The sequence below is a fragment of the Pipra filicauda genome, unplaced genomic scaffold (assembly GCF_003945595.2).
Source record: "Pipra filicauda isolate LSUMZ 115617 unplaced genomic scaffold, ASM394559v2 scaffold159_size1710840_pilon, whole genome shotgun sequence".
In the NCBI taxonomy this organism is placed as follows: domain Eukaryota; kingdom Metazoa; phylum Chordata; class Aves; order Passeriformes; family Pipridae; genus Pipra; species Pipra filicauda.
Window position 1 is genome coordinate 1,180,298 of NW_024104095.1, and position 14,853 is coordinate 1,195,150.

General features: G+C 44.4%; 1 protein-coding gene across 2 annotated transcripts; it reads left to right on the forward strand.

The window, feature by feature from the left end:
* The first annotated feature begins 4,291 nt into the window (after positions 1–4,291).
* On the forward strand, positions 4,292–14,622 carry LOC113990110. 2 transcript variants are annotated; one of them, XM_039379166.1, is made up of 11 exons: positions 4,292–4,325; positions 6,884–7,018; positions 8,235–8,359; positions 8,630–8,698; positions 8,871–8,984; positions 9,680–9,795; positions 10,089–10,144; positions 11,583–11,635; positions 12,403–12,530; positions 13,117–13,273; positions 14,122–14,622. In XM_039379166.1, the coding sequence occupies exons 2-11, from the start codon at positions 6,896–6,898 to the stop codon at positions 14,171–14,173; spliced, it is 993 nt and encodes a 330-aa protein (XP_039235100.1). In that variant the 5' UTR covers positions 4,292–4,325; positions 6,884–6,895; the 3' UTR covers positions 14,174–14,622. The 2 variants fall into 2 exon arrangements, with proteins under 2 accessions (XP_039235100.1, XP_027580992.2); XM_027725191.2 differs by lacking the exon at positions 4,292–4,325 and adding an exon at positions 4,466–4,793.
* Positions 14,623–14,853: the final 231 nt, after the last annotated feature.

Below are 14,853 nucleotides of genomic sequence, written 5' to 3' on the forward strand. Positions count from 1 at the left end.
CTTTAAGGAGTCTTAGGAAGGTGATTTGGCACCTAATTCAAGAGCATGTTCGGTGGTTGTTCACTAACTTTGGTCAATCCAGGCTTCACCATCGGTAGTTAAATAGTTTTATATGGAAATAATACTACATGACACTGATTCAGAATCTTCCACTGCATATTAGGAAAAATATATACCCAGTAGCTTTAAAAATTAGATGCAAAATAGCAAATCCTGCAGAGTGTGAGTTGAGGGTATTTTTACACACCTAAAAAAGCTGAGGGATGACAAACAGAAATGATGACAACTCAGGCACACTTCTACATGATTTTTTGCTTGTAGCATGACCACCATCTAGTGGGACACGGGCAGCCAGTGCATAAGGGCTTGTGTGTGCTGGTAAGTGCAACAAAATCCAGCTGCTCATGTGCCTGTGTTTGTCTCTGCTTCTGTGCTGATATACTGAGGACTTTAGAAAAACTCGAGTTTATGTGTAGCCTTCTGTTTCCCAGCAGTTGGGTTTCACATACTAACAGAAATCACTCAATGCCAATGTCTCTGCTATTCAAACACAAGTCAACATCTATAGGCACAAAATCATAAGAGCTGATCTTTCTCTAAAACTTCCTTTTCCCTCTATGTTTTCCTTAATGTAACTAATATGTCATTTATCAAGGAATAAAAGTGAATATTATATTATATTACATTACATTGCATTATATTGCATTATATTACATTATATTATATTATAGTGGCCGAAATACTACAATTACCCAGGAGTTACAAAAAAAGTTAGGTACTGTGCTGTCTTTTTTTTTTTAGCAGTATCAGCAACACTGTTGAGGTTCTGGAGTGTGTCCAGGGAAAGGAACGGAGCTGGGGAAAGGTCTGGAGCACCAGAAGCAGCTGAGGGAGCTGGGGGGGCTCAGCCTGGAGAAAAGGATGCTCAGAGGGGACCTTCTCACTCTCTGCAATTCCCTGACAGGAGGGTGGAGCCAGACGGGGATTGGTCTTTTCTCCTAAGTAACAAGTGATAGGACAAGAAGAAACAGCCTCCAGTTGCACCAAGGAAGGTTTAGGTTGAATATTGGGAAAATTTCTTCACGGAAAGGGTTGCCGAGCCCTGGCACAGGCTGCCCTGGGGCAGTGTGGAGGGATTTAAAAGCCGTGTGGATGTGGCACTGGGGGACGTGGTGGCCTTGACAGTGCTGGGAGAACGGCTGGACTTGATGATCTCAGAGGGCTTTTCCAACCTAAACAATTCTGTGACTCCATGGCAGGACTGTGCCTGTTGTCAGCAGTTCCCACACCTGCTCCATCAGTGAGAGCTGCTAATTCAGCGGAAGTTTTGCAATCCATTTCGGTGGAACTGATGTTTAAGAACTCCTCAGCGTAAGTTCTGCCTTCGGCCACTGTGTGGTGCAGCGCTTGTTTCTGCAGCCCCGGGGCAGCCTAAAGAGTGTTTGTCATGCTCACCGTGTGACACTGGCAAACAGTACCTCCAGATGCCAATGCAGGGAGATATGGTGCATAGACAAGGTGGTTAGTTGGCATTTTTTTAAAGAAACATCAATATAATGACATATAACTTAGATACAAACTGAAACAAGGAAATTCTCTCCCAGACCTGAGCTTTCCTGAAGTACAGGCACAACTGGGGCTCACGCTACAGATGTGAGTCCAGCTGTTATTTCTGGATGTCCTGGATGAAAATCCAGGCCATCATGCATTTTTTTTTCTCTTGGCTCTAATTTCTGCTCAAACACTTCTTGAGAGCCGTGACAGCTTTGCACAGCAAGTACAGTCAGTGCTCACTGCACTGCAAAGACCTTGAGAAGCAGTTTGGACCTCGGAGCTAATCTGATTTTGCAGGCCCTTGATTTCTGAGGGTGACAAGGTGTTTTTTTCTCCTGGAATATAGTTCTAACATAGCCATTTCCTGTGCCAGGCTGCTGGATTTAAAAGAGGCAGTGCCGTTTAAAGTGTTCACTGTGCAATGAGAAGTTTGATGGTCAATATTGCAGATGCTCAGGAGCAAGGCAGCAAATTTACGCTAACCAGAAATTCTTACATTCAGTTTGCTTTTTCTTTATGTTTTAGTACTGTGCATCAGTCACAGGTTCCTCATTTCCTCCTGATCTCAAAAACAAACCAGTTGAGTATTTTCCTCCTCATGCTTTTGCTAAGCTGTGCAGCAGCTCTTAGACTTGTTCTAAGACACACAGCATTGGTACTGCCATGCTAAAAACATTCCCAGACATGTCAGGACTTTGGTTCTTCTGCAAGTCCTGGTGGTTTGGAACCCATTCCCACCACAAACAGTATTGCCAAGATAAATTGTTTGCCAGAGATAACTTCAGGTCCTCAAACAAATTACCTAAGAAATGTTGAAACATAACTGCTGCACAAAACAAATTGTTTTCGTGCTTCCTGTCCTCTTAGGAAGGAACGGAGCTTATCTCTGTTCCAGATTCCATAGAGACACACACAATGCCTTCACGTGAGTTGGATAGACTCTGGGAGTTTTGGAATGCTTCACATATCAGAGGAACATATGAAATATTCACGCCCCATTTATCCTCCCCTCAGAAATGCAAATACTGAAGTTCAAACGATTTGTGTGAGGACTCCCAACAGTTTGGCAAAAGGCAGCAAAGCTGCTCGGGGGTGCATTGGGAAAAAAAGGATGAGTTTAGAGGAATCTGTCATTTGTTGTAGCCCTTTCCGTCTAGGGCAGACTGTAGATGCTGAGGGTTTAATTATGTGCATGTTTGTAAAGTCCCAAAGGTTTATCGTTTGTGTAGATATTTCCCCATTGAATCCTGCTTTGTGTCAATAGTGTGTTTAAATTCTAACTAATTCTAGCTAAAAAGAAAAGCTGTTTTTCATAATCCATTCCCTTTGCAGCCTTTCTCTGGACTGAACCACATCTGCAGGGCTGCAGGTGCAGGGTGATAACATTGTGACACATCTCCTATTTTCAGACAATTTTCAATCCCTCCACAACACAGTCTGAAGTAAGAAAATAACCTTTTTATCTCTCTGGCTCTCTGCCTACCCTATGTGGTTAACTTTAAGATGTACCCTTTTGATATTAACTGAAGCAATGGTGATTTACAGAAATTAATTTCTGAATATCATTGTCTGAATCTCTTTTTCCTTCTGCCCTTCTCCTTTTGAATTGCTGTGGTCCATGGGCAGCAATAAAGAAATATAGAACAGTTGTGCTTGGTCTCAGAAAAGGGGAACTGTGTAAAACTGAGGAAACCTTTTAAGAAGGTAAAAGGAACTCCTAAGATGCTAAAAGCTTTTGGAGAAATAATGTAAACATGATCACCAAGGCAGCCCAAGTGCACATCAGTATCAGGAAAGACTAGATAAAGGGCAAAAAGGAGCAGCAGAGCTCAGGAAGTTGTTAAAAACAAGTTACATTCAGAGAAGAAAATCGAAAGAACCATAAGCACTGATCCGTTAAACACAAACCACAGCAGAGGTTGTTATAAAACCAAACTGGGGACAATTGAAACAAGGCATAAAAATGTACAATAAATGCTTTTTCAAGTAACAGGGAGTCTGCTGAGAAGTCTGTAGAGGTAACAGGGAGTCAAAACACTCAGGAGACAAAGAAAGTGTGGGTTCTGAGAGCGCCAGCTTTCTCTACAGTGAGATCAGCTGCACTTCAAATTCTCCTGAGAGGCTGGGTTTGTTTTAGTGTAGGGAAATGAGACTAAATGTTTGGTAGATGCAAAAGGAGTGTGAACAACTCTTGTGCAGTCAGCCAAAATATAGCTTCTAGAAATGATACCTACAAGAGTCACTGAAGGGATGCCTGCTGTGGGTAGGGGGTTTTTTTGGTGCCTTAGATGAAATGGGCTGCTGAGTCTTTTCCCTGCCTGTTGGCAGGAGCCATCAGTGGGAGCGAGAGTGAAGAACCCACTTACACTGGGAGCCCAACAAAACAAGATCAGAAATCACAGAATCAGAGTAGTTTGAGCTGGAAGGGTCCTTTTAAAGGTCACCTAGTCCAACTCCCCCCTGCCACAGGCATCTTCGACTAGAGCAGGTTGCTCAGAGCCGCATCCAAGCCAGCCTTGAATGTTTGCAGGGATTGGGCATCTTCACCTCTGTCTGGGCAGCCAGTGCCAGTGTTTTACCACCCTCTGCGTAAAAAACTTATTTCATCTATCTAATCTTAAACTGACTCTCCTTCAGCGACACACACCAAAGAGCTGGGAACACCCACAGCCTTCATCCTCGGGGAAGAGATCCCAAAACCTGCACCCGAGCACTTATCCCGGAGAGTTTCCTAGGAGCTCGGCCGCGTCTCTGCCTGAACTTCCCTTGGAGTGCGTAGTAAATAAATAAAAGGAGCAAATGCAACTTCCCGGGATGAGCTCAGCGGTCGGGACAAGCCCCTCGCGGAAATGAGCCATCCCGGGACACGGCGTTGAGCGGCCCCGGTTGAGGCGGGGTTTGGGGGCGGCCGGAGCCGGGGTCGGAGCCGGAGCCATCACCGCTGCTCGTCCCGCACCGTTCCTCATCCCGCCCCGCTGCTCATCCCGCGCCGCTCCCGGTGCCGCCGCTCCCGGTGCCTCCCGGCGATGCCGGCGCTGCCGGCGCTCCTGGCGCTCGTGGCCGCGGCGCTGCTGGCGCTGCTCGGGGCCCGGCGAGCGGCCGCCCCCGGCGCCTGGTCCCCGCTGAAGCGCTGGGCCCTGGGCTGCCTCCTGCTCTGCCACGGCGCCTGGAGGCAGCGGGCGGCCGCAGGAGGCACCGCCGAGCCGCGCCGGCCGCGCCCGCTCCGCCCCGACCCCCACGTGAGTGTCCTGGCACCCCCCGATGCTGAGACCCCCTTCCCCGGGAGCTCCTTCTGCGGCGCTCCATTCCCACTCCCTGGCACCTCTGCCTCTCCCATTCCTAGCATCCTTATGTCCTTGCAGCCCTGGCACCCCTCTGCTGCCCTGGCACCCCATCCCCAGCATCCCCATATTCCTCGCGTCTTGGAACCTCCATTCGCTGGAACCCGCGTTCCCCCAGAACACCCTTTTGCCTTGGACCCATACTTCCCTAGACCCAGGCTACCTCCACCTGCACCCCTCTGCAGCCCCTGCATCCCACCCCTGACACCTCTCATCCCTCAGGTACCCCCATTCCCGGCATCCTTCATAACCCAACCCAACCCCTGAAGCTTCGGGACCCACATCCTTTCCCCCCCAGTCAACACATCCAAGGGAGGGCGGGAGATGTCACCTTAACTGACTCTTGCAGGGAGAGGGATCACCTCTAGTCCGTCCAGTTGGTGTCCATGGGAAAAAGCAGATGCACTATGGGACACAGAAGCATTTTAATTTAGTGCATTCAGTGAATTGAATCTAATTTTGCAGGTGCACTTGTCTGCTTAATAAATAAAAAGCCCTTTATCTACAACCTGTACCTTGCCTAGGTCCATGGAGCTCCCTGCCAAAATAGTCCCAGTGCCTAAAAGGAAGATTTGTGTGGGCTTTGCTGTGTTATTTGGTGAGAGGGGGAAGCAGAAAGGCTCATGAGACAGAATTGCCCTCGCTTTTCTTTGCCTCATCAAGATTCAGCTTGCAAATGCCAGCTGAGATTTTGGATCCTGAGTAATTTCTGTGAAAAATCAACTCCTGGCTAACATTTCCTGGAGTGCATTGAGGCTTCTGCTTGGCCTTTAAGAAAAAGGAAACTGTTTTCTTCAGCTTTTCCTTTCTGCTAATTAAACTGCTGCTTGGAGCATTTGAAATGTTTTGCCAGTCTCTGAGATTTGATAGGGCAGGAGTGATACCATCTTCCAAATCAGACTGACATCCAGGGTGGTTTGAGACAGAGCCAAGGGGTCTGTGCTTTCCCCTCTGCTCTTCCAAGCAGGAACACTGGAGTAATACTTCCAAGAGAGGCCTAAAAACAGATGTGGAAAATGCTTCCAGGAATGGTGTCTCTGAATTTTTTACACTAGAGACTTTTTCTGTGTGTATTTCCAGACTCTGTGCCCTCCAAATCCCCCCTTACCTCTATGCGTAATAATCTGATTTTAGTGTTTTTGGGGATTTTACAAGGGCTACTTTTTTAGGAGGAGAACTTAATCCACACACGAAAATGCATGCAGAAATTTAAATTTCCACATTCCAGCTTTTAGAACTTTACTTTGAGCGACTTCTCTACAGATATGTGAAAACACACATCAGAGTTTGAACTTGCAGACTTCTGTTCCAGGAATTTTAAAATTTGCCCTACACCAGCCCAACCTCTAATTATGTTGAAGTCCAACATTTCCTAGTTACTTTCCTACATTTCTTTCTAATCCTTTTTCCTTTTTACTTCTGTTTCCCCTATATGTAAGTTGTCCCACACACAATTTGATGCTAGAGGGGGAAACAGCATCTTCGTGGCTGAGTTTCATCCTGACAAACACCCTTTGTGAGGACACATTTTATAAGGATTTTGGTCAAAGGAGCTTCTTGTTACAAAATAATCATCTTAATTCAGGATAATATTTCACCTCGTCCATGGCTATCATGCAATAATTATGTCCCCTCTCTAAAACTGCTTCTCATCTGCTTGCTCTCTTCATTCTGTGTTTGCTTTGATGAGGAGATGGGCAAAAAAGAAAGGAAAAATGCTTTTGTGGCAATGAATGATGTGATTATTGCACACCAGATTGTCTGAATGTTGTGGATCTGAGTCAATTTTGAGCTGCCCTGTCTTATGACTGAGGTTGCACTGCTGTTTGCAAAACTCTGTCTGTTTGCTGGAGTTCCTGCTATGAAATATAAAAGCGAAAGTAAAATTTGATTCCTAAGAAGTCTATGAAAAAAAAAAAAAATTACTGACCTTTTCCCCTCCCTTTCCCGCCTCCAGCAGGAACTGAAGTCCATTTCCCTTTCCCCAGGCTCTGGATTCCATGTACTTCACTGGCTTTGCAGAGACCAACAAGACCTTTGTGATCGCTCGTCTTGCCAGACGTCCTGCGGGGATGTGTGAGATGTGGCTCTTCCTGAGGGTGGAGGGAATAGGGCAGTTTGAAGTAAGTGGTGGCTGTGGGGTGACATCCAGGAGTGGTGCTTAACTCCTGTCTCGAACCCCTGGTAGGACCCCGAGCAAAAATTAATGTTCTCTCTGTCTTCACCCCCTTAACATCCCACCAGTAAGACATCGGTGCTGTGTCTAAAGGCAGTGGTAGAACTGGCCAGAGTTATGATTATGTCTCATTTTTTTTTCCCAGTAGGATCTGACACTCATTCCCTTTTTCCCATAATGTGCAAAACCCGGCATATTTTCTTTAAAAATAGCTTGGTAATTCTCCCAGGAAGAATTAGAGCCTCCAGTCTTTCCCATAAGGCACAGCACGTGGTTAATTAATTACATTGTAGGGCCATGGTTGATTTTTTTTCCCTTTTTTAATGAGTGAATGCTATAAAAACCATTGTGAAATTGCCTCTTTGAAAGAGAAGAGAATGTTTTTAGGGAATTAGATGTACATCTGCTTCATTCTTGCTGAAAAGAAAACTGTATTAGTCCTATATCTTGCCTGTGGCTTTGTTTTTTTTGTTAATAGTGACTACACAGTGAAGAAGAGAAGGTCTGACATAAATCCCTTTGCACTCAACTGTCTCTATTCACAAATTTGTTTTGCTAAGTAGCCAAGACCAGAAAAGGCAGGAGAAATTGCATTTGCAGAATATAGAAAAATAAAAGAGAAGGTTGATGTACATTATTTTGGTTTTTTAGTAATATTTAGTATAACAAGATACTTTGTGGCCTTGTTCCTCAGAACTGCCAGACAAGTTCTGGACCTTCTTAGATCCTTCTCTACAGCAAGAGGCATAAACTGTCTTTTAGAGAGGTGGCAACTTTAGGGAACAAGGCATATTTTTCAAAGAGCAGATGTAGAGTTTGGGGAGCTTTCATGCACTAAATCACTTCAGAGTTTCATCAAATTGAGACTAAAAATAAATTTAGCCCCAAAGCTCTGCGTGACTTGGCTGTAATCCTGAGAGTGTAAGGAGCTGAGCTCATGCAGTGACCTCCCTTCACACAACTTGTATTATCTGAAACAACAATGTGTTATATCTCAGGTGTTTTAGGTGCAATTTTCCCTCTTTAATAACCTGATTACCAGAGAGCAATAGAACTGAAAGGCCAGTTCAGCCACAGAGGACCCTCAGAGCAGGAATTCTCCCACGTTGCAGCCTCACAACTGAATTAAGCACTTGTTTGCCTGAAATGTTTCCTCTTTTTAGCACCCACAACATCCCAACATGATGGTGCCTGATGAGTCTGAAGAGATCTGGAGTGGAGGAGGGCTCACTATTGAATACTTGGAGCCCCAAATATGCTGGAAAATAAGCTTTGATGGATTGCTCAGGTATTGCAGCACTCTCTAGTTCCATTTATCTACACTTGAGACCGAGGCTTTTTCGGCACTGTCTGGAATTATATTTAACCAACTCGAACCAAAAGCCATTTGGTAACTAACACGCATTGATTTTTAAGGAATGAAAATATATCTGGTAATACTATATATTACCATTCTACCTTAGCACACAGTAGTATATTCCATCCATTTCCAAACATATAAGAAACATTTTGTTGTTTGTTTAGGAGTGATATAAAATTATGGTGCTTTTCCTTACAGGAAAGGACCCTATAGACAGCAGTGGAGTGAAGAGGAAGGTGATCTTGTACCAGTTAAATTCTCTTTGCAGTAAGTGTTTCACCTTTGCTTTGGCATGTACAATGGTTCTTTTAAAATGGCAGAAATCAGTATTTTCCAATAAAATATTAAGATTACCACTGTCAGAGTAGCAAGTGCACAACTTGACATGGTATGAGCTGAAAGCTAATAATGTCTTTTACTTTTTCCCCTCTTTTCCTAGTTGGGAGAACTTCACAGAAGTTTTTAACTTCAATGTTGACAGTCACCCCAGCACATTTGCACGAGCTTTCGCCCAGGAACCCTGGACCATCCAGTTCTTCCAGAGGGTCAAAAAGTGAGAGGCAACATTGATGTCTTCTGGGGTTAATAGTAATTTTTCTACAGATCTCCTCAGTTTTTATCATGTGTTATATTTGATTTTAGAAGGTGGGTTTCATTTGAAGTGCTCTAATCAAGGACGTGGCTCCTGTCAGGTGTCTCCTGGTTTCAGCACCACACCAGACCTGGCAGGTTCTAAGGAGGGTCCTGCACAGAGACAGGGTCTTCCTAATAAGTGGATGAACAGACATGTCCAAACAGTTTTGGTCTATAAAACCTTAAGATTTAGAAATATTTCTTATTGTGTCTTTTTTCATTGATTTAGGCAGCTTCCAAAGTCAATGATCCAGGTATAATTAAGCAAAGGATCGAATATAATCATATGAAAGAAGAGCAGAATTGTGTGTTTTAATTACTATACAAGCTTTGGAAAACAAAAAATGAGAAGAAAATATGAGTGTGTTGTCTAAATAGAAGGAGAAAATCTGTATAGCAGTAGTGTGTGGTCTTTGGTGGTACCTGCTGATTCCTAAGCAGTAAATGTTTGGCAGCCCAGCAGTTTTTATAGTCTATTAAATCTGGCATAGCCAAGGTCCAGATGCTCTGAAATCTCCTTCATTGTAGGATATAAATCCATCAGTTTAATATTCAGGCTTCTTGAGGAGACTTGATGATGTTGCCCGTGCTGGTTCTCTCTTTTCTTTTTTCCAGACAAAGGGAACAACATTTCCGACACGAGCAGTGGGGCCAGTCTGTGGGAGAAATTGAAATAGAAAATCATGAGAAAATTGAACTTTCCCTCAAAGGGGTTCGGAGCCACTCTTATGGTAACAGCACCAGAAAGAATTCCCACTCTTGGGAATGCCTTCACTATAGCTGGTACTGCCAGGGCACTGGGACTAAAAATTGCCTTTAAAAATAACCAGTTCCATGGCTGGGTGTGAAGTTAAGACATTTCAGAGGAAATGCCATTAACTATTTTGGGGACGTGCATATGCTTACAAGCTTATCAATCACTGGCTATTTCTTTATCCAAAGTTAATGACAAGTCAAGTACTGTTAGTTCACATTTTCCAGCAGTGGTGAACTTTAGATTGGGTGATTTTGTTCTTTTTTGCAGGTATCAGGAACTGGGCTGAGATTTACCGTTATGTCATGATTTTGGCACACTTTGAAGTAAGTATTAACATATTAACAATGTGCTACTTGACCAGGAAATTGTTTCTGAGCTTGTCAGCTATATTTAATATCCAGAAATAAGGTGTTGGGAGCATCCACAGTGTGCAATCAGAAGTGCTCACCAGTGCCATCATCAGCACATACCAGTGTTGGGAGCAGCTCTCAAAAGCAGAGCTGTGTGTGTAAAAGCTGAGATTTTACAACACTGTTGAACCAAAAGTTGTTTTGGTGACTTGTAGCTGTTTGGTTTGGGGTTTTTTAAAGAAAAATTAAATGGGCAGCTTTACAGGAGAGATTCTCAGCTGCTGCAAGTACCCAGCACTCAGTGGAGTCACTGCAGTGCTGATTCACACTAATTGGGAGCCTGAGTTGTTTGAAGCATCCTAAGCCTTCGTGACAGCATTCAGGAAATATTTTGGCCTGTGCTGAGCTCTAATTCTCTCTTTGCCCTTGTGGCTGGAGGAGAGTCAGGGCTGCTGGGACAGCACAGCCCCGGGGAACTGCTGAGGGCTGGCCCTGCAAGCTGCCAGCCAACCCCACCAGATGCTCCTGAAAAGGCATTTCCTCTGCCAGCTCAGGCATAAAGAATTCTAAACTCTCATTATAGGCAGCATTACAGGAGTTAAGACTGAATTCAGAATAAAAGTTCTTTTTCCAGATATGTGCTGGCCGACACAAAAGCACAGCTTGGAAAATCCCACCTATGTGCAGATCCAGCAGCTGCTGTGATTTAACATGTGCCTGTGTACCTTTTAATAAACCTGTGCTACGGCACCAGAATGTGTATAATCAGGTAGCAACCTCTCCCTTTTTGTCATAGCTATTCAGGACTCAAATAGCTGTGGCTGTTCTACTTCTAATTAAAAGCCATCTGACTTTGCTAAGAAGTTTACTGCTGTTTGAAGTTTGGAGTCCTCATACCCCGAGTGTCTGTGCATTTATAGCATCACAGAGTAGCCTTAAATTTGCCTCAGAGCAGCCCAAGTGGAGCATGAAGGGATCCAGACTGAAAGGCAGAGAAGAAATTAATAAGAACACGAGATTCTAGCTCCTTCTTATTTAACATTTTTCCTGTATGCTGCTTTTGAGCACAGAATATAGGTTAGAAGAGGTGTCTGGTCAAAGAGGGGCCCATCAGTTTTGTACATCTTTGCAGGTGTTGTTTCCCCCCTCTTATGTCCACTCGCTGTGGACTTTATGTTGTCCTTAATGTCCTCAATTTATCCTTAATGTTTTTGATTTATGTTCTTGTACTCTCATTTGCAGCCAGACATTTATGGAAGATGTACTGAGAGGAAGAGGATTTAAAGTATGAAGTCATAGCACATTCCATAACCTGAGTTATATCCAATGTCTTCTTGGTCAAACCAGTGAATAACCCACAGAAATGAGTCTGCAGAAATTTGACTGCTTTTCCTTTTTTTCTCTCTTGCAGGATGGGACTGCAGCACATTTAACAGTTATTAACATTCCAGCTACCACAACTAAGTAAGTAGCCAAGGAAGTTTATGTTGCTAAAAATGCACGTCTTAAAGGTGATCAAAGCTGCTCTGCAGGACATCTATAGGCACATCCTTGCTTTGAACCTGTATAGCCCAATTTCCATCCATATCCTCTTCCTTCCTACTCCCTTCACCCAGTTTTTCATTTGCAGTTAGTCACAAGGGCAGCTTTTACCTTCCTTTGCTTCCTTTCCACTCAATTACTGTTGGGCTGATGCAGCTGCCTGTGTGAGTGTCAAGATAATTTAGAGGCACCAACTGAGCACTTTCCAGGTGTTTAAGAAGGTGTGTCCAACTGTAGTGGGGCATTCCACGGGGAGCCCCACCTTGCTGACTGGTGCTCTGTGCATCCAGAAGATTAAAGACCAGTGTTCATTGCCCTGGGACCAAGATTGCTCCAAACCCCATCCAACCTGGCCTTGGACACTCCCAGGGATGGGGCAGCCACAGCTTCTCTGGGCAACCTATGCCAGGGCCTCACCACACTCCCAGGGCAGAATTTCTTCCCAATATCCCATCTAACCCTGCCCTCTGGCAGTGGGAAGCCATTCCCTCTTGTCCTGTCCCTCCAGGCCCTTGTCCACAGTCCCTCTCCAGCTCTCTTGGAGCCCCTTTAGGCACTGGAAGGGTCTCCAAGGTCTCCCTGGAGCCTTCTGTTCTCCAGGCTGAAAAATCCCAATTCTCTCAGCCTTTGTGCTGGTGCATTTGAGTTTTGGTTGAACTTTAAATCTGCTCCACTTCTCTCCCCCTCAGCCTCACTGTAGGGTATGTGTTTTTCCCTGATGGGAGGAAGGCTGGCATTGAGTGGTCCAACGCCTCTCTGGCTGAGATAGCTGAGGATGGTGTTATCAAGGATGAGTATGGAGTCAGTTTTACTGCTGGTAAGCTAAATGTGGTCCATTTGCCTTCAGCTTTTTGGGGTGAAGTTAACTTAGTGGAGGAAAGACTATTCAGTGAAATTCCATGTGATCCTGGGGATGAATTTGAGAGCTGAATGCATCATCTTGCACCTTAAAAAATTTACTTAGAATCATAAACCCGTGGAATGGTTTGGGTTGGAAGGGACCTTAAAGATCATCCACTTTCAGCCTCCTGCCATGGGCATTCCTGTGCTAAAGTTAAGTTATAGGTGTGGTGTGTCATGGGTAGAACTGTGCCCACTGCAGGATCAGGATTCCAGGCATCTGAACCAGAGGGAGAGTTAGAGATTCTTTGTGCTGACTGTTACTTATGTGCTAGTCCACATCAGTTATGTGATTTTCAATTTTCGATGTCAAAACATATGTTATGAGGTGGATTCAACTGGAAATGTGGTTGATCAAAGGTTTTACTTAATTTACAAAGCAGCAGCAGAACAGTTACTCTTTAAGAAGAAACAGTACACAAAAATAATAGACATTGGGATTTTTTGAGGTAAAAATACCGCTGAAGGTTGAAGACATTCTTCCCTTTTTGCTCTTATCCAAGGTGGCAAGGACTTTGCTGTTTCTGCAGTGCTGGATAAGCAGACCTGCCCCGTGGTGTTCAATGGCCTGGTGGGAAGTGGCGTTTTCCACGAGTGCATTGCAGATTTCCAACTGGATGGGTCAACACAAGGCTGGGGCTTGGTTGAATTTTATTACAGGTAAAATAATGACAAGGAAGAAGAGGCAAAGAACTCCCATTCTCCTATATTGACCTATGTGGCTCCATATTTGAAGCATAAATGCACAGATTTTTTATCTGATATAACAAAATATCATACCTTTAGTGCTTAATATGTTTATTAAGTTGATAAACACTCCATATTTTATAGAAGGAACGATTGTGCAAGCACTGTATACTTGAAACCAAACCATGGGCACTTGTTCAGTGGTTTGTTATAAAGGTTTGTGTAGGATCTTATATAAGTGTCCATACAGGTTTATGAGTTGGATGATCCATTTTGGACACTGCCCTATTCTTTCCCATGATTGTCACAGTCTTTTACTGGAGTCTTTTTCCCTATGGAGTCTTCTGTCTCATGAAAAAAAAAAAAGGCAAATTTTGTTGGTTACATTTATTTTGCTTTTTAAAATAAACACGAATCCTTGGCTGTCAAAGGCCATAGATGGCTTTCAGGAGATTGAGAGCTCAGCTGCTTCTGAAAACCAGAAGCACATAAAGCACATAAAACAGGCCACTGAACTGCCAAACACCCCCTGGTTGAACTAGAATGTGAAGTTGCTGCCAGGTACCTGCTCCCCTCCCTTTGCTCACTGTCCAAACGTGCACGGGGGGAGGAAATGACCCAGCACAGAAAGTCTCTGATAAAACCCAAACAGGGCACGTTCTGCAAGCCCAGACAGTCCTGAATGTTTCTGAATCCGCCCCAGGAAGGCTTAATTTGGCATTGCTGACAAAATCAAAACCATGTTAGAAATGAAAGGGTAGGTGTCTGGTTCTTCCTCTTTGCCACGAGACGCCAACTCAGCGTCGCTGCTCTTCTTACAGGGACGAGGCCGCCCAGCTGGTTCCGAATTTGCAGCTTGGTCCCAAAACTTAAGGACCTCACCCTGCCACTGATGCCTCTCCCTCATGATCATCTACAAGCTTGTCCCAGCAACGTTAGCAAGCAGCAGCTTTCCAAAAAAGTATTATTCTCTGCAAAACGCACTGTTTGGAGTGTGGAACTCGTCACCGGATGCTGTGGCGGTCGGGGGTATAAAAGGATTTGGAGAGAAATGAGATATATTTTTATTAGTGCAGCTCTTAGTGGTTGCTAACCATGGTGGTCTGGAGGCAGTTTAAAGGAGAGCTCTGAGCAGCTGATTGCAGGAGGAGTGCTCTGGGAGGGATCACCCCACGCTCTGTCCCTCAGTGTTGTTCCTAAACTGCAGCTGCTCCCCACCATAAAGCCCAGGACCCCGGGCTATGTGGATCTCTGACCCAACTTAGCACCTCTTCTGTTCTTTCAGGTTTGTTTTTGAAATAAAAGCTGTATCTTTCCAAATTCTCTTGTTGTTGCAGTCATTAAAACATGGGGAAAAGCTACTGCAGGAAACTCCGTTGATTTGATAGTCTTGTATAAGAGATGAAGTGGAAGAAGCAGGAGAAAGCACATCTAAATGAGGTGTCCTCTAGGAATAGCATTAATGGTCAATGAAATAAGTGGTACAGACACGTTTTCCTCTTGTCTGAAGGGAAGCCAGGGTCTGGGAGTCCAATTTAGAAAGTGATCTGAAT

What these genes read in the sequence shown, in the direction of transcription:
- LOC113990110 (XM_027725191.2), top strand. Translation starts at nt 4,581, where the DNA reads ATGCCGGCGCTGCCGGCGCTCCTGGCGCTCGTGGCCGCGGCGCTGCTG. An exon ending in GGTTCGGAGCCACTCTTATG is followed by an intron (nt 9,796 to 10,088) that starts GTAACAGCACCA and finishes TCTTTTTTGCAG; the next exon opens with GTATCAGGAACTGGGCTGAG. An exon ending in TGGAGTCAGTTTTACTGCTG is followed by an intron (nt 12,531 to 13,116) that starts GTAAGCTAAATG and finishes CTCTTATCCAAG; the next exon opens with GTGGCAAGGACTTTGCTGTT.